The sequence below is a fragment of the Eriocheir sinensis genome, chromosome 42, assembly GCF_024679095.1.
Source record: "Eriocheir sinensis breed Jianghai 21 chromosome 42, ASM2467909v1, whole genome shotgun sequence".
In the NCBI taxonomy this organism is placed as follows: Eukaryota; Metazoa; Arthropoda; class Malacostraca; order Decapoda; family Varunidae; genus Eriocheir; species Eriocheir sinensis.
The window spans coordinates 14,179,689-14,204,689 of NC_066550.1; the positions used below are offsets into that span (position 1 = coordinate 14,179,689).

The 25,001-nt window shown below is 44.7% G+C and overlaps 3 protein-coding genes and 1 long non-coding RNA gene across 4 annotated transcripts in view; 1 reads left to right on the forward strand and 3 right to left on the reverse strand.

The window, feature by feature from the left end:
• The window catches only part of LOC127010226 (exportin-T-like), a 14,923-nt gene extending 10,875 nt beyond the window's left edge, over positions 1 to 4,048 (reverse strand). The window contains exons 1-3 of the mRNA XM_050884104.1: positions 3,886 to 4,048; positions 1,563 to 1,948; positions 216 to 377 (exon numbers count right to left, since the gene is read on the reverse strand). Of these exons, the coding sequence (XP_050740061.1) occupies positions 216 to 377; positions 1,563 to 1,859 (459 nt within the window). The 5' untranslated portion in view covers positions 1,860 to 1,948; positions 3,886 to 4,048. The remainder of the gene's footprint in view (positions 1 to 215; positions 378 to 1,562; positions 1,949 to 3,885) is intronic.
• A 972-nt stretch (positions 4,049 to 5,020) lies between these two features.
• LOC127010129 (60S ribosomal protein L18a-like) lies at positions 5,021 to 8,593 on the forward strand. The gene is made up of 4 exons (XM_050883974.1): positions 5,021 to 5,172; positions 6,931 to 7,110; positions 7,584 to 7,760; positions 8,392 to 8,593. Exons 1-4 carry the CDS (start codon positions 5,155 to 5,157, stop codon positions 8,551 to 8,553), a joined length of 537 nt encoding a protein of 178 aa, XP_050739931.1. The 5' UTR covers positions 5,021 to 5,154; the 3' UTR covers positions 8,554 to 8,593.
• Positions 8,594 to 11,543: 2,950 nt separating this feature from the next.
• On the reverse strand, positions 11,544 to 18,052 carry LOC127010128 (protein artemis-like). The gene is made up of 7 exons (XM_050883973.1): positions 17,755 to 18,052; positions 15,943 to 16,195; positions 15,544 to 15,806; positions 14,910 to 15,073; positions 14,606 to 14,755; positions 14,242 to 14,391; positions 11,544 to 13,540 (listed from the first exon to the last, which is right to left on the reverse strand). Exons 1-7 carry the CDS (start codon positions 17,861 to 17,863, stop codon positions 12,239 to 12,241), a joined length of 2,391 nt encoding a protein of 796 aa, XP_050739930.1. The 5' UTR covers positions 17,864 to 18,052; the 3' UTR covers positions 11,544 to 12,238.
• A 5,763-nt stretch (positions 18,053 to 23,815) lies between these two features.
• On the reverse strand, positions 23,816 to 24,777 carry LOC127010247 (uncharacterized). Its single transcript, XR_007762994.1, has 3 exons — positions 24,665 to 24,777; positions 24,251 to 24,416; positions 23,816 to 23,938 (listed from the first exon to the last, which is right to left on the reverse strand). It is a non-coding gene; the product is annotated as an uncharacterized LOC127010247 (long non-coding RNA).
• Positions 24,778 to 25,001: the final 224 nt, after the last annotated feature.

Genomic DNA, 25,001 nt, shown 5'->3' on the forward strand with positions numbered 1-25,001 from the left:
GGGTAGGGAAGGGAAGGGATGGCATGGGATGGGAAGGGAAGGGGAGGAATTGGAAAGGGAAGGAAAGGGAAGGGAAGGGATGGGAAGGGTAAGGATGGGAAGGGAAGGGAAGAGAGGGGCCTTTCTCTCCCTCCCTCTTCCTCTCCCTCCCTACTTCCCTCTCTCACTCACACACTACTACTACTACTACTACTACTACAACCACTACTACCAACCTCTGTGTCAATGGCCAGGAGCAGTCTGAGGTACAAGTCGACAGCGTTGGGTCCAGTACGCAATGTCGAGAGCACGTCAGCCATGAACGTTGGCCAGCGCTCGGGGTAGTCCACCACAAACACCAGGGCCATTAGCTGGGCCGTCTTGTTCTGGATGAAGACCTAAGGGACGGATGACATAGGAGGAGGTGTGAGTTTGATTATAGTAAGGTTTAGTGTTGGTGTAGTGCTGACTTGCCTGATGGGTGAGCCTCCCATAACCCACTTAGCCAGGGGGGCACCTCTTTGGCAGACTGGTAAAGGAATGGCTCTCCCGTTATGCTGGTCACGGGCTCGATCCCCAGCGCCGGCAAACCTTTCCTTGTCTGGATTAATTTCTCGTGTGTTTCGTTACATGCGGTGGTCGTGTGGGAGAATAGAAAAGAGCAAATTCTGGCATTTCATTGGAGCCTGCAGGTTTTATTTAGGTTAAGTTACTGAACACAAGGGGAATTAGACATCAGGTTAAGTAATGGAAAGTAAGTTTAATAAGGCAAGGTTTGGGGTTGATGCTTACAGTATTTATTATTTAGGTAAAGAGAACAGTCAGAAAGGAATCAGTTATAAGAGGAGTTTAATAATAGCCCCTAATGATGCCCAGAATAAAATGAGACTTGAATAGCTAAGAAAAATTAAAAACAATTGACTGATTTAAAGAAGAAACAGATAAAAAAGCTTGTATTTATTAAGAATAACTAAGATAACAAAGAGGGGATCAGGTGTAAGTTTGGTGCAAGGTTTAGAGTCATCTCTGAGTGTTATTTATAAGTTTCCCTTACGAGTAACATAACTACCCTAATATTACTGGTAGCTTTCCTTAACCTGGTGGTAACAGCGGGGATCGTGTTTCTTAATGGTCCCTCCAAGCGAGAAAAATGAGAAAAAATCACCCCTCACACAAACCATTTCATAATATATATCAAAGCATTTGTGATCAGATTATGTATCATCTATTTTGGGGGGTTTAAATCATGGCACAAATTTGGCCCGTCGCTGCTACACGGTAAAGCCACAAATTTGGCCCGTCGCTGCTACACGGTAAAGCCACAAATTTGGCCCGTCGCTGCTACACGGTAAAGCCACAAATTTGGCCTGTCGCTGCTACACGGTTAATATTACTATAACCAACCGTAACCTTCATCTACCCTTCCCCTGCATCTCTCAAACTTAACCTCCCTTACTAATAATATAACTAACCTAATATAACAATAAAGCAAGGATAGGAGTGGGCTTACAGTGCCTATCATTTACGTTAACTGAGCAAAGACAAGAGAAATAAATCATAAGCTTCAGATACATGGCACTGACCTTCTCCGGCTCAGGTGCCATGCAGAGTGCCGTCATCCACTGCGAGAGGTGTTGACGTAGGAGAGCCTGTTCATCTTGGAGTGCCGCTATGTACCGCGTTCTGGCATAGTGCTCCATAACCTGCAGGCTCACAAACTTAATCTTTTCGTCGAGGGAGATGCCGCCATTGGTGAGTGTCGCCGCGCATATCTGCCACCCGTCGGCACTCTCCCGTAGGCGCTGGAGGTACTCGAGTGCCCGGCTATGCTGTTGCTGGTTGTCAGGAGCCCAGAGTCCCTGTAGCATCTGGGGCTCCATCGCTGTGGTGGTGGCGGTGGTGGTGGTGGTGGTACAGTGGTGGGTTGGTTGATGGGGTCTGCTGGTGGTGATGGTGGGTTGGTTGAACTCTGTGGGGTAGATATTTTTGGTGGTGAGGTGGTGGTACGGTGGTGGGTTGGTTGATGGGGTCTGCTGGTGGTGATGGTGGGTTGGTTGAACTCTGTGGGGTAGATATTTTTGGTGGTGAGGTGGTGGTATGGTGATAGGTTGGTTGATGGGGTCTGCTGGTGGTGATGGTGGGTTGGTTGAACTCTGTGGGGTAGATATTTTTGGTGGTACGGTGGTGGGTTGGTTGATGGGGTCTGCTGGTGGTGATGGTGGGTTGGTTGAACTCTGTGGGGGTGGGTGGTGAGTGGTGGTGAGGTGGTGGTGGTGAAAATACAGAAATAATGATAGTATAGATATGGTGATAGTGGTGGTGGTGGTGATGATGGAGTCTTTTAAACGCTGAGGAAAAGACTGGAATATGGTGTTGAATGAGTGGTGATGACAGTATAAGAATGGTGATGTGGTGGTGGTGGTGATGAGGTCTTTTAAACACTGAGGGAAAGACTGGAATATGGTGATGAATAAGTGGTGATTGGGTCCCTTGAATGTGGAGTGAAAGAGAAATATTTGGTGGTGATGAGGTGGTGGCAAGTGGTGTTGAGTGGTGATGAGGTGGTGGTGATGTCTCTAAAACTAAGGTAAAGACAGATAGAATATGGTGGTGAGTGGTGATGAACTCTGAATAATTTATATTTTATTCTATTTCATTATTATTATTATCAATACACACACACACACACACACACACACACAAACACACACACACTGGTAATATTGCTCTACTAACTGGGTCACACATACACACACACACACACACACACACACAGGGTCAAAGTTCATGGGAAGTGACCACAACTCTCTCTCTCCCTCCTTTCCTCCCTCTCTTCCTCCATGCTTTCTACCTTCTTATAATGCTTTCTTGGTCAACAAATTATCTATCTATTTATCTGTGGAGTCCCATTGAAGAAGATTATGAAGGAAGAGGAGGAGGAAGATGAGGAAGAAGAAGGATGCTTAGGCCATATTATGATAACCACCTTGCACTGACACGAAGAAGAGGAGGAGGAGGAGGAGGAAGAGGAAGAGAAAAGAGGAGGAGGAGGAAGGATGCTCAGGCCATATGACACCTGCCTTGCACTGACATGAAGAAGAGGAGGAGGAAGAGGAAGAGGAAGAGGAGAGGAGGAGGAGGAGAAGAGAAGGAGGAGGAGGAGGAGGTGACAGGGGAAGACAGGACAAGGGTGGGCAACCATCTCAACCACACCAAAAATCACCCAAATTCAACCAAAAATCTACCAAAAATGAGAAATATTAGAAAATTCAACCCAAAACCCAAATCGAGATGGGGAAGACGGGACGAAGACAGCCACTCCACCAATACACAACCATCTCAAAAACACTGAAAATCAACCAAATTCAACCAAGAATCTACCAAAAATGAGAAAAATAAGAAAATTCAACCCAAAACCCAAATCGAGACAGGGAAGACGGGACGAAGACAGCCACTCCACCAATACACAACCATCTCAAAAACACCAAAAATCAACCAAAATCAACCAAAAATGAGAAAAGTAAGAAAATTCAACCAAAAATATAAAAAAAACGAGACAGGGAAGACGGGACGAAGACAGCCACTCCACCAATACACAACCATCTCAAAAACACCAAAAATCAACCAAAATCAAGCAAAATTCCACCAGAAATTAGAAAAATAAGAAAATTCAACCAAAAAACGAAACTGAGAAGCGGAAGACGGGACGAAGACAGCCACTCCACCATAACACAACCATCTCCAAAACACCAAAATTCAACCACAATCAACCAAAAATCAACCAGAAAACCCCAAAATAAGGTCGGGTAGCCATGCATCAGCTGTTTGGGAGTGTATCACCATGGCCGTCAGAGGCACTCCTGGCACTAAAATAATATGTGTATGTGTCCCCATGTCCTTCCTTACGTGTCTGGTCAGCTGTCAGGGCCCGAGGTCAGGCGTGTCAGCTGTCAAGAGGTCATCATGTGCCGCTCAGCCGCTGCCATCTTGAGGTTCCAATGTTGCTGCCGTGGTCTCCTCTTCTTCCTCTTGTGACCACCAGGACTAAACTATCGTATTCAGAGCCTCGTATTTACTGGTTTCTGAGGCATAGCTATTGCCAATAAACACCAATAATTAACCATTTTAACGATAACTATATATGAAGTCAGTTATTAGGGTCGAGGAGGCAGTTTTGGGGTCGGAAATTGGCAAACATAGGCGGCTGAGTACGACAATCTGGCAACGTTGCTTGTGACCACCTCGACTAAATCGCAGTACTTAGAACAGTTATTTTTTCTTCTTCCTCTCTGTCCAAGGTCAAAAAGGTGTCTTTATGCTCTTCCATTTCTTTATTTCTTCATTTATCTTATATTTTTAATCTCCTGGCTCAGTGGTTAGTGGGTTTCAACTTGCATCCCGGTGGTCCAAGTTCGATTCCCGGGTACACACACTCATATATTGAAGAAAGTCACCCTGGAAATATTTTGCCCCCACACTAATAACGATATTCACTTATAATAATTGATGAAACCACTAATTATAACAGCACGTTAATTAGTCATTCTTGTAGCCATAGAACTCCCGTCTCTACAGGTGAAAAAGAGCTTCTTCCTCTATATAGTATTTTTTCCACGTAATTTAAGTTGATAATCGCCAAAAATAAGCCCAAATAAGTATAATTAGTTAGTGTTTATGGGTTTTGTGAGGTTATATTTAGAAGACATGGGTATTATGGGGGTGTAATAAAGCTTTTTCCTCTATATATAATATTTTTTCCACGTAATTTAAGTTGACAATCGCCATAATAAGATGAAATAGTGAGTGTTTATGAGCTTTGTGAAATTTCATCCATATAACTTGCGTATCATACTGTCTAAGGGCGTAATAATAAGCTTCTTCCTCTCTATATTATTTTTTCCAAGTAATTTAAGTTGATAATCACCACGGGTAAATAAAAATAGGGAGCGTTTTTGGGTTTTGTGAAATTGCATCCACATTACTTCCATACTACTTGCTTATTATACTGTCTAATGGGCGTAACAAAGCTTCTTCCTCTATATAATATTTTTTCCAAGTAATTTAAGTTAGTAATCGCCATAAATATGATGAACTAGTGAGTGAGTGTTTATGGGTTTTGTGAAGAGCGCGAGAGCCCCGAGGAGGTCAGTCTTTCTTCCCTCGTGAGCCGCCACCATGAAGGCTTCTGGCTTGGTGAGTCTCATATTTTTCACGATTTTACGAGTTTTTGACCCCGCAGCGCCACTATATTACCGCAGACATATATATACAGTCTCATTCCATCGGTACATATTGATTAATGTCACCTGTGGACTTAAACATAGGCGTGAGAGGTTAAATAAGGTGACGGTGTGGCGGTGTTTACAAGGGGTAGTGGAGGAGGGATGGCGGAAAAGTTTTAATTATTTTCATTATTTAAGGCACAAGGGGGAGTCATGGCGTCTTTTAGGGGCGGTGACATATAGTGCAGTGATGGTGGCACCCGTGGCACTGCATTTAAGGGTTGTTTAAGGGAGGATGATGGAGATTTTTTTGGATTAATGAGGTGGTGTTTGAAGGGTTGCGGGATGCTGGCCCCCGCTCACCTCCACCACCGCTCATCACCACTACCACACCACTCATCATTTAACATCAGTACCACCACACCGTCACCACCGCTCATCACCACACCACATAACATCATAATCACCATATAACTTCATCATCGCTCATCACCACAACATCACAATCACCTCTGCTCATCACCTCACCACATTACATCACCATCATCACCGCTCAGTACCACACCACATACCTTCATCGCTCATCACCACACCACGTAACATCACCACATAACACCTCCACCAACCCTGTCTTTGAGGGAGCGAAAATTGGTGAAAGTGAACCAGTTATTACATGTTTAAAAATGCTTGTACTCCCCCAGGGGCCTCACTACCTCAGGGTGTCGCCCAGGCGCACACACACACACACACAATTTCGAGTCCAACACGTGATCAGGCTGTGGTTGTGAATTACACATACAACATTGATAAGTAATTTCCTCAGTATTGGACAGCATATAAAGTTTCCCATAAAGTGGGGCTTCGTGGTGCAGTGGTTAGCACACTCGGCTCACAACCGAGAGAGCCCGGGTTCGATTCCCAGGTGGAGTGGAAAAATTTGGGCGGCTTTTCCGATACCCTACGCCCCTGTCCACCCAGCAGTGAATGGGTTCCAGGTATTAATCAGGGGTTGTGTCCCGTCTCCTGGGATCTGTTCCCTTCTCCTATAATTCCTTCCCCTCCTGTCTCTCTCCGGCGTGTGACCACAGATGTTGCGCCGACTAAACGAAACTTTCCAACTTTCCCATAAAGTAACTCATATTCGCAGGCACAGATAATAAATAAATAATAAAAAAATAATAGTTAGTTACTGCAATTATCAATATTATTAGTGAAGTACCCTAAGCTAACTAGACCTGCTGTAGCTATTCCTGAACACCACCAAGGGGCCTCTCTACCACAGGGTGTTGCCCAGCCCTGGGTTGCGGAGATCAGAACACCAGGCCACTTGTCGCCTCCGCAGGGGCTAATTATTCCCGTCCGGAGTGAATCAAGACTGCCACAACCAATACTGTCACCCTTACTATAACAATGACTGCTGTTATTGATGTAGACGCAGTATTTCCTTTCCAATGACAGTTTTTTCGTATATAAATATCTTCATTATAATTCTTTTTTCTTATATCTTTATTTTTCTGTTCATTGTTTTTCCATATATACAAAGAAGCATTGCCAGAATAGAACATTAATCAACCCTAATTCTGACACTAACTCATTATTTTTAACTCGATTTAGAAAATTAAAGAACTTTACATTACGTTCTCTCTGTCGCTCTCTTCCTTCTCCTCTTCCTCTCTTCTGTTCCCTATTGACCTACTGTTGGCCCTAACCTTGCCCTCCCTCCCCACAGCTTAAGGAGTACAGCGTAATAGGGCGCAAGCTGCCCTCGGACAGCGACCCCGAGCCCCAGCTGTACAAGATGAGGATCTTCGCACCGGACAGAGTGACGGCAAAGTCCCGCTTCTGGTACTTCTTGTCTAAGCTCAAGAAGATGAAGAAGGCCAGCGGAGAGATCGTATCTATCAAGCTGGTGAGTGGATTTATGTACACACACACATACATACAGTACATTGGTATTTCCTGAATTATTGGACAACATATAAGTTTTTCCTTCCTTTCTTTTCCTATTCCTCTCCTCCCCTTCCCTTCCCTTCCCTAGTATTTGCATTCACAAGAGAAGTTTTTTGCTGTCAATAATAAAAGAATAATAAGTATTTTAACACAAGAAAAGAAGAATTATAAGTACTAACACTTATATAATTAAGAGAGATGCTTTCCTAGAAATAAAATAACACATATTTTATCATAAAAAATAAAAGGATTGTAAGTTCCTGCAACCTTCATCTCCTCTTCCTCTGTCTGAAACTTAACCTCTTACTACTACTATTACTGTAAGATACTAACCTACTTAAACTGTTACTACAACTATAACTAGTACATTTGCTATTACTACAACCTACATCTACCCTTCCTCCTTCTCACCTCTACTCCTCCTGTTCCCAGGTGGTGGAGCGCAAGCCTCAGGTGGTCAAGAACATCGGCATCTGGCTTCGCTACGATTCCCGCTCCGGCACTCACAACATGTACCGGGAATACCGTGACTTGACTGTGTCCGGCGCTGTCACCCAGTGCTACAGGGACATGGGGGCCAGGCACAGGGCACGGGCACACTCCATCCAGGTGAGAGATGGGTCCTGTCTGGGTATGGGGTTATGGGGGAAGAGAGAGAGAAACAATGCAAAAACAAAGAGTAATGATTGAAAAAGTTAGAAAAGAATTAAGAAAGAAATGTGAGAGAGAGAGATCTGGCTATGATGGGTTTTGTTATATAAGATGATGTAATGCTAGGCTAAGCTGTACTAGGTTTTAGAGAGAATAATAGACATGTGTGTGTGTCTACCTCTGTGTGTGCATGTGTGATACCCTATTCCGCACATTCTCTCCCTCTGTGTGTGTGTGTGTGTGTGTCCCATTCTGCACACACTAACCCAGGGTCACCATAAATGGGTGTCGCTGACCTGTCATGTTGCAAGATCAAATCACCAGGCTGCTTGTCGCCTCCACAGGGGCTAAACATTCCCCTGTGGAGTGAATCAAGATTGCCACAGAGTAATAATAATGTTTCAGCTCACCCCATCACCCTATCTCTTATTTCACCCCTTACACCCTTTCCCCCAGTCCCAAGTCACCCCTTACGTCCTTCCACAAGTCCTGAGTCACTCCTTACGCACCTCCCAGCTCACCCCATCACATCCCTCTCAGTCTTAAGTCACCCCTTACAGCTCACCCCATACCTCCCTTCCGTTCCCAGATCATGCGTGTCGAAACCGTGTCCAGCGGGAAGTGCCGTCGCCCGCTGACCACACAGTTCCACAATTCCAAGATCAAGTTCCCTTACCTCTCCCACAACAAGAAGAAGAACATGAAGAGGGACCGCATCACCTACGGACGCCCCATCCCCAAGTGCTTCTAGAGGAGGTTGTGTTGATGGAAATAAAGAAAGATCGAGTGAATGTCCTGTCGGGTTTGATTTGGTTACGTCCTTGCTTGGTTGGTGGAGTTCTTGGTTGTTTCTGGTTGCTTCTTGGGCTTCTTCTACTACTATTATTACTAGTTATACATTACTATTACACTACATTAGACATATATACATGACTTACAGGCTAAAGATCATATGGGCAAATAGACATGGTTTTAAATTTAGCAATGGTTTACTTTACAGCCTGTGATACACCACTCACTGCACTGTACATTGTAATAGTATTTATCTACATTATGAACAAGCAGCGATACAACTCTTATAATACTGTACTGAAGACATTAAATCCTCGACCCTTCCCTGCGGCAACAGCACGCGAGGGAACTCTCCGACGGGCGTGTTTTTGAGGTGGTTACGTCCAGGCCCAAGCGATTTCAGGTACGTTAGAACCAGAAAGGTATCAGATTAAGGCTGTTCTGTCCATGCCGAAGTGATTTCAGGTACATTATAATCAGTATTGGACTCCGAGAAAGGTACCAAAGATGTTCAAGCTAACTGGAGGTGGTTTTGCCCAGGGTAGTGTCTTTTTCAGGGGCATTAAAGGCTCTATTGGATGCAAGAAATGTTTTTTTCAAGAGGATTTAGCAGTTTTTGGCTGGTGGGAGTTTTAATATAGGGAATATAGATGTTGGTAAGGTAAGTATTCAAGAGATTAAAACATGCAGAATGAGAGAAACTATAAGAGATGCAGAGAAAGAAAGGAGGACATAAGCAGAGAGGGAGAAGAACAGGACATGCAGAAAGAACAGAACAGTTGCAAATAGAGTAGAATAAGGTAAATATCAGAGGGAGAGAACAGAACAGGTGCAGAAAGAGAGATGCCGATGGTTTGGAATAAGGTAAATAAACATCAGAAAGAAAGAAATGGCTAGAAGAATAAAGCAGAGATGCAGAAAGAGGGAAAACAGAAGGACAGAAGAAAGAACAGAATAGATTGGGTTTAGAGAGAAATAAATATCCAGGTGAAAAGAAAGAACAGAAGAGATGCCGCTACAGAGTTTGGAATAAGGTAAATAAACATCCGAAGAAAAGAGAAGGTGGAAGAATAGACCAAAATAAAGCAAGACACAGAAAAAACAGGGGAAGAAGAGAATATCCAAGAGAGAAGTAAATATCCAAGGGAGAGAGAGGAAAAATAGCTGCAGATATGAGTAACAAGCCTTTTGCTCCTCCACTCCTGAGAGCGTTCAAGTCACAGGCGGGAGGAGGTCACACCACAACCCAGAGTCACTCCCGGTACAACACATCGAAAAACACGTGCCGGAAAGTCCCCTCGTGCGCCGCTGCCCTTAAAATTTAATAGTAATTCGTCTAATAGTAATTTGGAAAGTTTTGCTCACCGATTCATTATTGTTATATATATATATTATTAAGGTAGTAAATAGACTATGTAATCCTCTTTAAAGTACATACTCGAGTAGTACGTCCCGACTAGCGTCCAATGCAAAGTAATGGGAGGCTCGGAGGTCCACGCGTACCCACCTCGTCTCGGCTCGGCCAGCGATCGTAGCCGAGGGAAATAATGTCTCGGAAAAACTGCACCGAAGAATAAATTATGAGTTAGAGAGTCAAAATAAAGGGTTACATATACACTGAAGACTCACAGAAATAAAATAAATTAATTGACCAAAGTTTAACATAAATCGGAATATTTCAAAATTAAATCAAGCAAAGTTTGACGTAAATCGGAACTGAATCGACTGAAGTTTGACATTAATCAGAACTGAATCAACCAAAGTTTAACATTAATCAGAACTGAATTGACTGAAGTTTGACATTAATCGGAACTGAACCGACTGAAGTTTGACATTAATCGGAACTGAATCGACCGGTTTAACGTAATTTGGAGTGACACTACAATAATAATAATAATAATAATAATAATAATAGTAGTAGAAGTAATAATTATAATACTATGATTTCTATATTCCTCGGCAAGGCTTTCCAGGGCAACTTTTTCCTCTCGGCACTATCGCTGAGTCGAACGGTACGCGCGAACAAACGAATTAAGTCTTACCCTAATGCAGACAGACAGACAAACCTCCGGTGCTGCGAACAACGGCCTATGGGAAAAAAATTACCTTCAATGGCCGCCCCAAAAGCTACACACACACACACACACATGCACGCACACAGACGTACATACACACACACATACGAAGATATATATACACACACAAAAACAAACTTGAATTTCTCTGCATGTTGGTTTTTGAGACCCTTATAAATATGGAAACACACACACACACACACACACAAACATACATGCATTGAATAAAACAACTATCTCTCTTGCACTCTCTCTCTCTCTCTCACACACACACACTTGAAATAATAAAAAAATAATGAATAAATCTGAAATACTGGTCAATAATAAATTCTCTTTTTTGCTACTTTGCTCAATAATTATTTTGTGCAAGGAGGAATTACCAACACCCTCCCTCCCTCCCTCCCTCCCTTCCCTGGGCCACTACTGCTGCTGCCCACACAAGGTACATCATGGCACGGGTTTTTGACAGCCTGTACACTCTCACACTGTGCTTCCTTCCTTCAACACTTAGTTCTTCACCCAGGGCCGTGCACACACTGGGAAAAAGGGGGGGGAGAAAAATGGGCAGCTGGAGAGCAGAGCAAGACAAATCACCTGGGGTTGGGGGGGGAATCAGGATTATGAAACATTGACATTTCTGGAGCATTTCCTTCAATGAAAAATGAAAAACTGACTTTTGTCCAAGTTTTTCATTCTGACTTTCTGAGAAGGTGGACCTTTTATCAGATGGATAACCCCACCTGCTGCCCCTCCCTGGCCACTGCAAGGCATTCTCTTTGTTGTGTTTTGCTTTGTTTCTCCAACACTAAGCATAAATAAAAGCTGTAAGCAAAAGCAATGACCAAGAAGAAAGAAAAAGATAATGAAATATAAATAAACAAAAAATAATCTTTATTACAAAAACAGTCCACTTTCCGGCACCTCAGCTCACCAGACAAAATCATTTCTTTACCAGGCTAGAAGGAAGGAAGGAAGGGCGAGCACGTACAGACTAACAAACACCACACACACACACACACACGTACAAACAAACAAACGGACAAACACACAAACACACCAACACTTCCGGCCGAACCAAGTCCTAGGTAGCTGATGATGACGACGATAAGTACGTGAACTGCCCTCCTACCTACCTCGGTAATGACCCTCTCCTGTGCGTCGCTCCCCAACACACACACAAACACACACAGGCTCTTGTCTCTTGGGGGCGTGGCACTGGCACTCACTGGCACTCTCGGCACTGTCTCGGTGGTGTGGTCAGTGTCGGGTCATAAGGAATGGTTGGGAAGCTGAAGTTTACGAGTTGGTTACGAGTCTTCGTACGATGGAATGGATCTGGGAATGTGGGAACAGGGAGGAGGAGGAGGAAAAGAGGAAAAGTAGAAGGAACTGGAGGAGGAGGAGGAGGAATGAATCTGGAAATCTGGGTGCTAGGGAAGGGAAGGAGGAGGAGGAAAGGGGAGGAGAGAAGAAAGAGAGGGAAAAGGAAATTAAATGGGGGAGGGAGGAAGCAAAATAGAAGAAAAAACAAAGAAAAGGAGTTAGGAGGAGGAGGAGGAGCATAGGGTCTCAGAGTGTCTGCTGGTCTAAGGTGACGACCTCCACCTCGTTGTCCCTCCGTCGGGTGGTCTTGAGGCAGGACGTGCGCTCATCGCCGCGACGGGAGCGCAGCAACAGATCCTCAAAATCCGCACCATCGCCTCCCTCACCCCTCGGAGCCACCCCCACCCCTGCCCCCACTGCAGGGCCACAGATGACGGAGGGGCGGTCTGGTGGCTGTGGCGGGTCTGGGTCAACGTCAACCGACATGACATCAAGATCCGAGTTGCTGAGAATGGCGGTCACACTCGTCTCGTCCGACACCTGTGACTCAGCGCTGGCGGGGTCAGATGGGGAGGACACGGTGATGAGGGGCAGCGCGGGGCCAGGGGAGAGCGGTGGGGAGGCATGGCGGGGTGACGGCAGGGGCAGGGAGGAGGAGCGAGGTCCCAGCGGCGGCTTGGGCTCGGTCTTAAGAGTCTTCTCAGGGTCGTCGTGAACTGGCGTACTGAAGTGTTTGTGAGTGTACCACAGCTTGCGGCTACGCTTCATGGCGCTCTCACCCGCCACACCCGCCGAGGATGCGGGGCGCTCCACGCACACACCCGAGGCGGGGCCGGGGCTCTCTCGCGCCTCCTCGGAGAACACAGATGCCAGTTCGATGCTGTCCTGGCTGGTCTTGACGAAGCTGATCACCGAGTGGGAATCCGTGTCATCCTCCACATCGCCGTCCACTGACATCTGCGACCCCCCAGACCCCAGGCCAAGACCAGGACCCACATTGGGCACACGCGCCTTCACTATCACCTGCCGCCCACCACTACCGTCACTCTCCATCCTTGCCGTGAGGTTGACACGCACGGGGCAGTTTGGTCTCAGCCCTGGGCCGTCCTCCTGCCCCGCCGTGGGGATGTCGGGGAACTTGTACGGCGATGACCTGGGGGAGGTTGGGGAGGGTGAGTACGGGTCGACCCACTCCAGTGACGGCCCCGGCGATGGCCCCGGTGTGGCAGCGTTGGCGGTGGTGTTTGAGGCGGCCGTGTTTGTCTCGCAGCGCTGGGCCTCCCCCTCCAGGCTCAGGGAGCCCTTCATGTTGCCGCGGGGCGTGGGCAGCACCAGGGTCACATTGCTGTCACTGTGGCGGCGGCGCTTGGAGGGGGAGGCCAGGAAGCCGTCGTACATGACGGCCTCCAGGGTGCTGCTGCTGCTGCTCTCGTTGCTCTGTAGCTGACGCTTGAAGGAGCCCAGTGATCGACGCTGCTGGGCGCCGCCGTACTCAATGCTGTAGTGGTCGCCGGAGCGGTTCAGAGCCTCGTGCAGCAGCTTCAGCACCTGGGGGAAGGAAGCACAGCAAGCACTCAAACAGTTAGAAAGTCAGTGAGCCACTCTGTCACTCAGCCAGTTAGTTCATTAATCACTCAGTCAGCCTTCAAGTGATTCTGTCACTCTGTCACTCAGCCAGTTAGTTCATTAATCAATCAGTCAGCCTTCAAGTGATTCTTTCAGTCTGTCACTCAGCCAGTTACTTTATTAATCACTCAGTCAGCCTTCAAGTGATTCTGTCAGTCTGTCACTCAGCCAGTTACTTTATTAATCACTCAGTCAGCCTTCAAGTGATTCTGTCAGTCTGTCACTCAGCCAGTTACTTTATTAATCAATCAGTCAGCCTTCAAGTGATTCTGTCAGTCTGTCACTCAGCCAGTTACTTTATTAATCACTCAGTCAGCCTTCAAGTGATTCTGTCAGTCTGTCACTAAGCTCAGTCAGCCTTCAGGTGATTCTGCCAGTCAGCCAGTTAGTTTATTACTCACTCAGTCTGTCTTTAAGTCACTGTCAGTCACTCAGCCTGTAAGATGTTCAAGTTACTATACGTCTTGACTCAGAAAATTCATATATAATGTTGATTTATACCAGAAGGTGCTGGCTATCATGTGTTTGAGGATACCCTGAACTTAACCTGACCTCTATAGCCTACCAGTCAACCACCCACCCACCCAGTCCCCTGCACCAGTCAACCGGTCAACCGCACTCACCTCCTCGCGGGTTGAGTTGGTAGGTATGACATTGGGGTACACCTTCCGTGGCCTGAGGTACGAGACGAGATCAAGAACTTCGGAGCAGGAGGCGTGCATGGACAGCAGCACTCGGCAGAAGCTTCCGTCCCTCACGACCTGCTTGACCTCCTGTGGTGTGGGGTTAAGGAGGAGGATTAGGAGGAGGAGGAAGATGAGAAGGAGGAGGAGAAAGATTAAGAAAGGGAGGAAGAGGGGGAGAAGAAGGAAGAGGAGAAAGATTATGATAAAGAAATAGAAAAGGAAGAAGAAAAATGTCCATAATAAGAATAACCTTCACTTACAAAATTAAACATACAAAACACACACACACACACACACACACCTTAGCAGACTGATAGACCGTATAGAACATTGCCGAGGGCCGTATGACACGTATGCTGGGCGCCGTGTCCACTCCGAAGGGAACGCAGCGACACGGAAGCTGACGTACGGCTGGGTGGTCACCCCCCTCACCCTCCTCCACCTCGTTGATCTGTTAGGGGGTCAAGAACGTGTTGGGGGAGTGTTGATTGATGGCCTGACCTGACCTACTACTACTCTACTTCTTATATCGTCAATTTTACATATATATCATTTGGTTGCTTACAAAATTTACTATTACTATTACTACTAATAATACTGCTCACCGTCCAGTCGCAGGCATGGACCCAGGTCTCGGTAGCATCAGGCGTGAGGGCGTCCTGAATCTCCGGTACAGTGTCGTACATTCGGTACTTCCAGCGTGACACGTGAACTCGCATCCCAAAGCGCTCGTGTAGGCTTCGGTACACATACTCGTACCCATACTTGGCTGGGGGGGGGGAGGGGGCAGGGTTAGTGGGGTATTGAGGGAGGGGGGAAGTGTGGTTGAATCCTAGGTTGATGTACACGGTAATATATGAAGGAGTCGAAACCTACTCTAGCTTGCCGTAGAATCCTAAACTGATGATCACACTAATACATTAAAGAATCTGAACCTACTCTTCACTATTCACAATAAAAATAAGAATCCCTTGCAAGTGAATCCTAAACTAACCAACAGATGAAGGAATCCAAACCCATTCACCACTAAATCAAAAACTCTGTCTAACAATTGAATACTAAACTAACCAATAGATGAAGGAATCCAAACCCATTCACCAGAGCACTAAATCAAAAACTCTATCTTGCAATCGAATCCTAAACTCATAAATACATTAAGAAACAAAGGAATCCAAACTCGTTCTGAGAAATCGAATCCTAAATCTACCAACACACAAAAGGGAATCCAACCCCCCTCACCGGGACACACTAGGTGGATCAAGTGGTTGTTGCCGCGCGCCAGCCACTCCTCCACCAAGTCCCCGATGGCCGCCGCGCTCTCCTCTCTCGTCGGGAAGTGGAGGATGTCGCGGTGGCAGAACGTGGTGTCAATGTGGAGCGAGTCAACCGTCTTCACCGTTCCGTCAGTGTTGTGGAGCGAACGGATGCGCTCCACGTCACCCACGCTGGTGCGGAAGTCACCCGTGTAGAGGACCGTTCCACCACGCCCCTCGAACAGGAACCTGAGAGCACGGGTGATGGAGCGAAGGGTATGGGGTGGGTATGTATATATTTGTGTGTGTGTGTGTGTGTAATTATCAAACTATTCTAATACTATTTCTTGGCTATTATTCTTTACTCTAACTATATTTTACGTACATGACCGAGCCTGGGCAGTGTCCCGCAGGTATGAGGGTAACACAGAGCTGGTGGCTGGCCTCCTCCGCGACATTGGGCACCGTGATCTTGACGGACTCCTCATGGGGCAGCGGCCGCACGAAGGGGTCCAGCGGGCGGTGGCGGATGGAGGCCTGCAGGAAGCGAGCGGTGATGGAGGAGCAGTAGAGATAGACGCCGCTGTTGCTCTCCAGGTGGTCCAGGAACTGCGGCGAGCTCAGGCCGACCATGTGGTCTGGGGGCAAGGAACAGGGACTTATTTATTTTATTATTTATTTATTTTATTTTTTTACAGTGAAGGAAACAGCTCAAGGACAAAAATTACTATCACTACTACTACTACTAATAATAATAATAGTAATAATAATGACAATAGGGGAAAATAATATATAAGGTGTTCCCTGCCCCAAAGCGGTTCCACTAATAATAAAAATAATAATAATAATAATAAAAATAATCAGTGCCCCCTAAAAACCCATACATAAATTCACCCCTCTAGCCCCATACCAAGAGCTGCCCCGCCCCCTTCCACCCCCCATACCAATGCTGCCCCCCACAAAAAAACATTCTCTTTGCCCCGTCCCAAAACTCTGCCCTATAACAAACACCATACCCCGAAATGCCCCGCCCCGCCCCCTTCACCAAACAAACACCACAGTTTTCATGCCCTGGCCCACAGCTGCCCCATGACTACTAGGCCCCACCCCAACAGATCAGCATCTCAGTGCCCCGCCAGCATCACGACTCTGCCCTGCCCTGCCCCTTTCATCCCCCACGCCCCGACCCAAGACTGCCCCATAACCACTAGGTCTCGACCTCAAGTGCCCCGCCAGCATCCCCGCGCCCCAACCCAAGGCTGCCCCATATCCTTGCCCTGTTTCAAAGACCAGCATCCTAAGGAAGCAATGTATTAGTGCGAGGAATAGGGCTAACAGGGTATTAGGCTTTATTAACAGGATGGTAACCAACAAGAGTGCAGAGGTCATCCTCAGACTCTATTTAGCATTAGTTAGGCCACACTTAGATTATGCTGTCCAGTTCTGGTGCCCACACTACAGAATGGACATCAACTTGCTAGAATCAGTTCAGAGGAGGATGACCAAGATGATTCAGGGGCTGAAACATCTCAACTTACATTCACTAGAAAGACAAAGAGTGCGGGGAGATCTGATAGAAGTGTTCAAATAGGTCAAGGGTTACAACAAAGGTGATATAAGTAAAGTACTGAGAATTAGCTAGCAGGATAGAACACACAGTAATGGATTTAAATTAGAAAAGTATAGATTTAGGCAGGAAATAGGCAAGCATTGGTTTAGTAGTAGGGTGGTGGGGGAATGGAATAAACTCGGCAATCACATAGTGAGTGCTGGGACGATAGCTTGTTTTAAGAGTAGACTGGATAGCTACATGGACGAGGATGACAGGTGGTAGTGGGGGGGAATCTGGAGCTGCCTTGTGTAGGCCATTAGGCCTCTTGCAGTCTCCTTATGTTCTTATCCCATGTCCTGCCCCGCCCCCACAGCCCCGCGCCCCGCCCCAAGACTGCCCCATAACCATGACCCGTCACAAAGACCAGCATCAGAGCGCCCCGCCCTCCACAGCCCCGTGCCCCGATCTAGGGCTGCCCCATAACCTTGCCCCGTCCCAAAGACCAGCATCCCTGTTTCCCGCCCCGCCAGCAATACTGGAGCCCCGACCCAAGGCTGCCCCATAACCTTGCCCCGTCCCGAAGACCAGCATTTCCGTGTCCAGCCCCGCCAGCATCCCGCGCCCCGTCCCAAGGCTGCCCCGTACCTGAGTGTGCGTGGCTGAGGAAGTAGGCGGTGCTGGCTAAGTTCCGTCCGTCAAATCTATCCACGGAGATTTGTGGAAACTCCTTAATTTTGCCCGAGAAGGAGCTCATGGCGCCCGCTGAGGCCTGTCACAGAGCTCCTGGCATCCCTGTGACCCCGCGCGCCGCCCCGGCTAGGCGCGGGTCACCTCGGCAGAGGCATGGAGGGGGAACGGGGCATGAAGGGGACACCCGGCCACCATGGACCCGTGATGGACCCTGTCAACACGGACCAAAGGCGGGATGGCGGACCACCACGGGACTAAAATATTTTGCTGTGGCCATTATTAAACGTTATTACGCACAGCACGCCATTGTTCTGTGGTCCATTATGGTTGTTCTTTTATGACCCTTAGAACTATATATAGGGTCTCCTGGGCGGCCATGGATTGGAGGGAAATAACTGGAAAGGGAAATAAATGTAGAGAAATAATTGGAAAGGGAAATAACTGTGAAAGGAAATATCTGGGACGTTTAACTATAGTGGGAAAATAACTAGGAAGGGAAATATAATTGGGGAGATAATTGCATGAAAGGAAATAAAGATACCAGCATATACTCCAATTTTCCTTCTGAGGTGAATGTTGCCATATATATTTTTTTGCCGTTAATGAGAAAACTAAAAAGTTATAATTAGTAGAATAGTCTGACGGGGCGCGGGATGGAGGCGGCCCACGAGACTAAGTATTCCCTTAGTATTATTGAACATTATTTCTTTGATTATATACGTCACACAGCACGACATTGACCTATTAATATTATCAGTTTTATTCCCCTTAGAACTATATATAGGGTCTCCGGGCCGGCCATGGTGGACAGACTAATATTTTCCATTATTTTAAATTGGGGATCGAAATAGTTGGGAAGGGAAATAATTCGGATGGGAGGGAAGGGAAATAATTGGGATAGGAAGTAAATTAACGGGGCACTTATCCACGGAAGGGAAATAATTAGGAAGGGAAAAATATATAGGAATTAAAGGGAAATAAATGGGAAAGAAAAATATATAACCGTGAAGGGAAATAACTGTGAAGGGAAATAACTGTGAAAGGGAAATAACTGGGAAGGGAAATAACTAAGAAGGGAAATAACTGTGAAAGGGATTGATTGATTGAAATAATTGTGAAGGGAAATAACTGTGAAAAGGAAATTATAACTGTGAAAGGGTAACCGTGAAGGGAAATAACTGTGAGAGGGAAGTTACCGTGAAGGGAAATAATTGTGAAAGGGAAGTAACGTACCGTGGAGGGAAATAACTGTGAGAGGGAAGTAACCGTGAAAGGAAATAATTGTGAAGGGAAATAATTGTGAAAGGGAAGTATAACGTACCGTGAAGGAAAATAACTGAGAGGGAATTAAGTAACCGTGAAGGGAAATAATTGTGAAAGGGAAGTAACGTACCGTGAAGGGAAATAACTGTGAGAGGGAATTAAGTAACCGTGAAGGGAAATAATTGTGAAAGGGAAGTAACGTACCGTGAAGGGAAATAACTGTGAGGGAATTAAGTAACCGTGAAGGGAAATAATTGTGAAAGGGAAGTAACGTACCGTGAAGGGAAATAATTGTGAAAGGGAAGTAACCGTGAAGGGAAATAACTGTGAAAGGGATCATCGTGAAGGGAAATAACCGTGAAGGGAAATAACTGTGAAGGGAAGTAACCGTGAAGGGAAGTAACCGTGAAGGGAAATAACTGTGAAGGGAAATAATTGGGGCACTTAACCATAGAAGGGAAATATTATAAAGGGAAATAATTGGGGCACTTAACCAAAGAAGGGAAATAATTATAAAGGGAAATAACCATGAAAGGGAAATGATTGGGGCACTTATCCATAAAAGGGAAATAATTATAAAGGGAAATAACCATGAAAGGGAAATAATTGGGGCACTTAACCATAGAAGGGAAATAATTGGGGCACTTATATAACCATAGAAGGGAAATAATTATAAAGGGAAATAACCATGAAAGGGAAATAATTATAAAGGGAAATAACCATGAAAGGGAAATAATTGGGGCACTTAACCATTTAAGGGAAACAACTATAAAGGGAAATAACCATGAAAGGGAAATAAATGATTGGGAAGGGAAATAACTGAGAAGGGAGTTATAACATCAGCCTTTCTGGAAGCTTGGAGTGTATGGGAGAATGCAATAGACACATCTTCGAGAATAACCCCTTTCAACCTTATACAAACCTCATTCTTCATTTTCCTGTTGTGTATATAAATCATTGTGCATAACACTTCCTGCAAGCATGGAATGTACGAAAGAATGCAAGAGACACACATCTTCAAGAATAACCCCTTTCAGCCTTATACAAACACCTCATTCTTCATTTTCCTGTTACATATAAATGCTTGTATATGAATCATTACATATAACCCTTCCTGCAAGCATGGAGTGTATGAAAGAATGCAATAGAGATACATCTTCAAGAATAACCCCTTTCAACCTTATACAAACACCTCATTCTTCATTTTCCTGTTGTGTATATAAATCGTTGCGTATAACCCTTCCTGCAAGCATGGAATGTACGAAAGAATGCAATAGAGACACATCTTCAAGAATAACCCCTTTCAACCTTATACAAACACCTCATTCTTCATTTTCCTGTTACATATAAATGCTTGTATATGAATCATTACATATAACCCTTCCTGCAGGCATGGAGTGTATGAAAGAATGCAATACATCTTCGAGAATCACCCCTTTCGTCCTTATACAATCATCTCATTCTACATTTTCCTGTTACATATAATTGCTTGTGTATAGAAATCATTACATATAACCCTCCCTGCAAGCATGGAGTTTATGGAAGAATGTAATACAGACATACATCATAGAGAATCGGGCATTTCTACCTTATACAAACACCTCATTCTTTATTTTCCTGTTACTTATAATTCCTTGTGTATAGATGAACTTACATATAACCCTTCCTGCAAGCATGGAGTTTATGGAAGAATACAATACAAACATACACCTTCGAGAATCACCCCTTTCGTCCTTATACAATCATCTCATTCTACATTTTCCTGTTACATATAATTGCTTGTGTATAGAAATCATTATGTATAACCCTTCCTGCAAGCATGGAGTGTATAGGAGAATGCAATACAGACATACAGTGTCGAGAATCAGCCCTTTCGACCTTAAAAACACCTCATTCTTAATTTTCCTGTTACATATAAATGCTTGTGCAATCACGAAGTATCACCTTTCCTGCAAGGGTAGGCGGTGGCCGAAGTGATAGCGTACTGGACCCACATTCGCCACGTGATGGACGACGCGGGTTCGAATCCTCACGCTACCACTCGGATTTTTCGGTCACCGCCGAGTGGCTTAAAACTACCCACATGCTGTCCTGAAGACCACCCATCAACCCAGACTCTAGAGGAAGCCATCCAAGCGAATCAAGTACGAGTTCCGGGGGGCAGCATGAGCCAATGCAAGATGGCGCCACTATAAACACTCGCCTGCGCCAGAACGGGCTGGGCCGACCATCAGGCCCCACCTGGAAGAAGCCTTGGGCCGACCATCAGGCCCCACCGGGAAGATGCCTACCGGCGCAATAGGCAACAACGTAAAAAAAAAAAAAAAAAAAAAAAAAGCATCAAGTGTATGAAATAATGCAATACAGACATACATCATCGAGAATCAGGCATTTCTACCTTATACAAACACCTCATTCTTCATTTTCCTGTTACATATAAATGCTTGTGCAATCATTAAGTATAACCCTTCCTGCAAACATCGAGTGTATGAAATAATGCAATACAGACATACATCAACAAGAATCGGGCATTTCTACCTTATACAAACACCTCATTCTTTATTTTCCTGTTACCTATAATTCCTTGTGTATAGATGAACTTACATATAACCCTTCCTGCAAGCATGGAGTTTATGGAAGAATGCAATAGACATACATCGTTGAGAATCAGCCCTTTCGACCTTATACAAACACCTCATTCTTTATTTTCCTGTTACTTATAATTCCTTGTGTAAAGATGAACTTACGTATAACCCTCCCTGCAAGCATGGAGTGTATGGAAGAATGTAATACAGACATACATCGTCGAGAATCAGCCCTTTTGACCTTATACAAACCTTATTCTTCACTTTCCTATTATGTATATTAGTTTGTGTATAGAAATCACTACGTGTAACCCTTCCTGCAAGCATGGAGTGTATGGGAGAATGCATTAGACATATACATCATCAAGAATCAGCCCTTTTGACCTTAAACAAACATCTTATTCTTCGTCTTCCTGTTACGTATAATTGCTTGTGTATGGAAATCATTTCGTGTAGCCCTTACTGCAGACATACAACCTTACGTCATCAATAATTGGCCCTCTGGAAATGGACGAAGGCATTCCAATCAACCATTTTTCCTGTTACGTACATGTGTACAGAAATCATTATGTACAACCTGTACTGCGGACATTCAACCATACATCGTCGAGGATCAGCCCTCTCAACCGCATATGTGTGTGTCCCTGTATGGGTGAGACACTGCATAACGGGGTGTATGGTACTGTGTGTGCATTCGTGTGTTGACTTTATTTCCACACCACCTTGATTTGAGGTAAAAGTCATGGTGCGTTTTTTTCAAGAGGTGTCCCCTGTAGGCCTAATCCTCTTATCCTTGGTCAGGAAATTAATTGTTCGGGTCATTGCTGCAGCCCAAGGAGCAACAACGCAAGTGGATTTTATTTACAGCGCGTCTGCCATGATGCATGACTCTTGTTTGGCCTAATTCTGCCATAATTGATCAGAATATTCATCGTTTGGGTCATTGCCACACACATGGGGGCATAAATAAGTTTAATTTTATTTATAGCTCGTGCCAGTTCCTACGACTCTTGCCTGGTCTATGCTTCTCTTTAATGGAGATGCTGAAGTTGGGGTGGATTAAAGTTCTGGGCAGTACATGCGTAGCAATAGCCGGAGCAGCATTGCGGGTTATTGCGAGAGGAAGCGGAAACGGATGAGCGAGTAGGAGCAAAAATTATCATGCAGAAACCATATATAGTTGTTTGTTACAATACTCAAATCCATGGAAATTATGAATAGCCGAAGCAGCAAAAATTGTCATGCAGAAACCATAAATAATTGTTTGTTTCAATACTCAAATCCATGGAAATTGTAAATAGCCGAAGCAGCAAAAATTGTCATGCAGAAACCATAGTTGTTGTTAATATAGCAGCAGCAGCAAAAGGGTTAATGTGGATAGTTGAAGAGGATGTTAGATTTGCCATGCAGAAGCCATAGATGTTGTTATATATATAGCATAGTACACATACGTAGAAATATAACCCAATACCTTATGCTTAAAATATATCCTTTTATGTAAATATATCGCTTCGTCCATACCCTTAAATATTATCCCTCGGTAGATACGTAAATATATACCTTAACACATACACTTAAATATTTTCCCATGCAGATATTGTCAATAGCCATACGTATTTTTCCATAGCACGTACTCAAAATATAACCCAATGGTAGATATGGAAATATATAGATTAGTACACACTCTTACGAATATTCAACTCAAAACATTACGCTTAGAATATTCGTAAATATATCGCTTCATACATACACTTACAGATATAACCCAGTACCTTACGCTTAAAATATATCGCTTCGTACATACACTTACAGATATATAACCCAGAAATATTACATTACGCTTAGAATATAAATATATCGCTTCATACATACACTTTTAGATATAACCGGTACCTTATGCTTAAAATATATCGCTTACATACACTTACAAATATATAACCCAGTTAAATATTACATTACGCTTAGAAAAATATATCGCCATACATACACTTACAGATATAACCCGGTACCTTATGCTTAAAATATATCGCGCAGTACATACACTTACAAATATATAACCTGGGATGTTGCGTTTAAATATATCGCCTTCGCAGATGCGTAAACATATCACATAGTACATACATGCACGTAATAATGTAACCCGGTATATTACACTGTGAAATATTCTTTGCATTTTAAATTTATATATAACCTGAATCTTTCCTCTTGATGCTGCAATTCCTGTATGTGTGACAGCCTTTTTCTCTTCTGTCTTTTTCCTTCTCTTCTTCTTTCTTCTTTTCTTGGTTGTCCTGGAAGAAAAGGGAGGTTAGTGGTCAGTTTCATAATTTTCCTTTCTTTTTTTCCTTACTTTCTATTCTATTTCTTCTTTTCTTTCCTTCCCTTCCTATCCCTTCTTTCCTTTCCTTCCTATCCCTTCTCTTTCCATTTCCTTCCCTACTCTCCTAATTCCTTCCTTTCCCTTCTCTTTCCTTTCCTACCCTTCTCTTTCCTTTCTTTCCCTTCAAATTCCCTTCCTAATTCCTCCCTTTCCTTCCCTTCTCTCCCATAATCCTATCTAGTGAAGCAGCTTTGAACACAACGAAAGCAATCAGTCGCTATACCTCTGGCAGGCGTGTGAAGATACTGTTGTCAAGGCTCCATCCAGCACACCAGATACCATTGTCAAGGCTCCATCCAGCACACCAGATACCGTTGTCAAGTCTCCATCCAGCACACCACCACTCCACACAGCCTCCTCCTCCACTCTTCTTCCGCCTCTCCACCGTCCTGAAAGTCCATTGTCAGTCGGATAAAAGTTTACAATTTCTAGATAATAATGGTTGTGTTTTTATAAGTATTGTCGCCTCAGTTTGCCTGTTTGAAAAGCCTCTTGTGGGGCTTTTCATGGACTGCTTAATAATGCTGGTGATAGTTTGAGATGACCTCTGCACCTTGAACAAGGAGAGAGAGAGAGAGGAGATTATCCTCACCTAAAAATATAAGTGAATAAAAAATGAATAAGAGATTGACCTCACCTTCCTCTTCCTCATTCTCCTCCACCTCTTGTGGTCCTCGTCCCTGGCTGGCCGCTGTCTTGGTGACCTCACAGGGAAGTCGATAATGGGAGGGGGAAAGACAAAAAAAAAAAAAAAAAAAAAAGGGGAGGGGAAAGAAAAAATAAAATTAGTCAACGTCCTACAACACAAAGGGAGATATACTCAATATCATATGACAGTCGTAGGGCAAGATAAAGTCCAGTCACACTGTGCAGACTCAGACCCACGAGAACCCAGCGACTTGGGGTACATGAGGTCTTGGGAGGAAATTTTGATGTAAAAGTGTCGCAAATCGTAGGAGATGGGGGCATAAAAG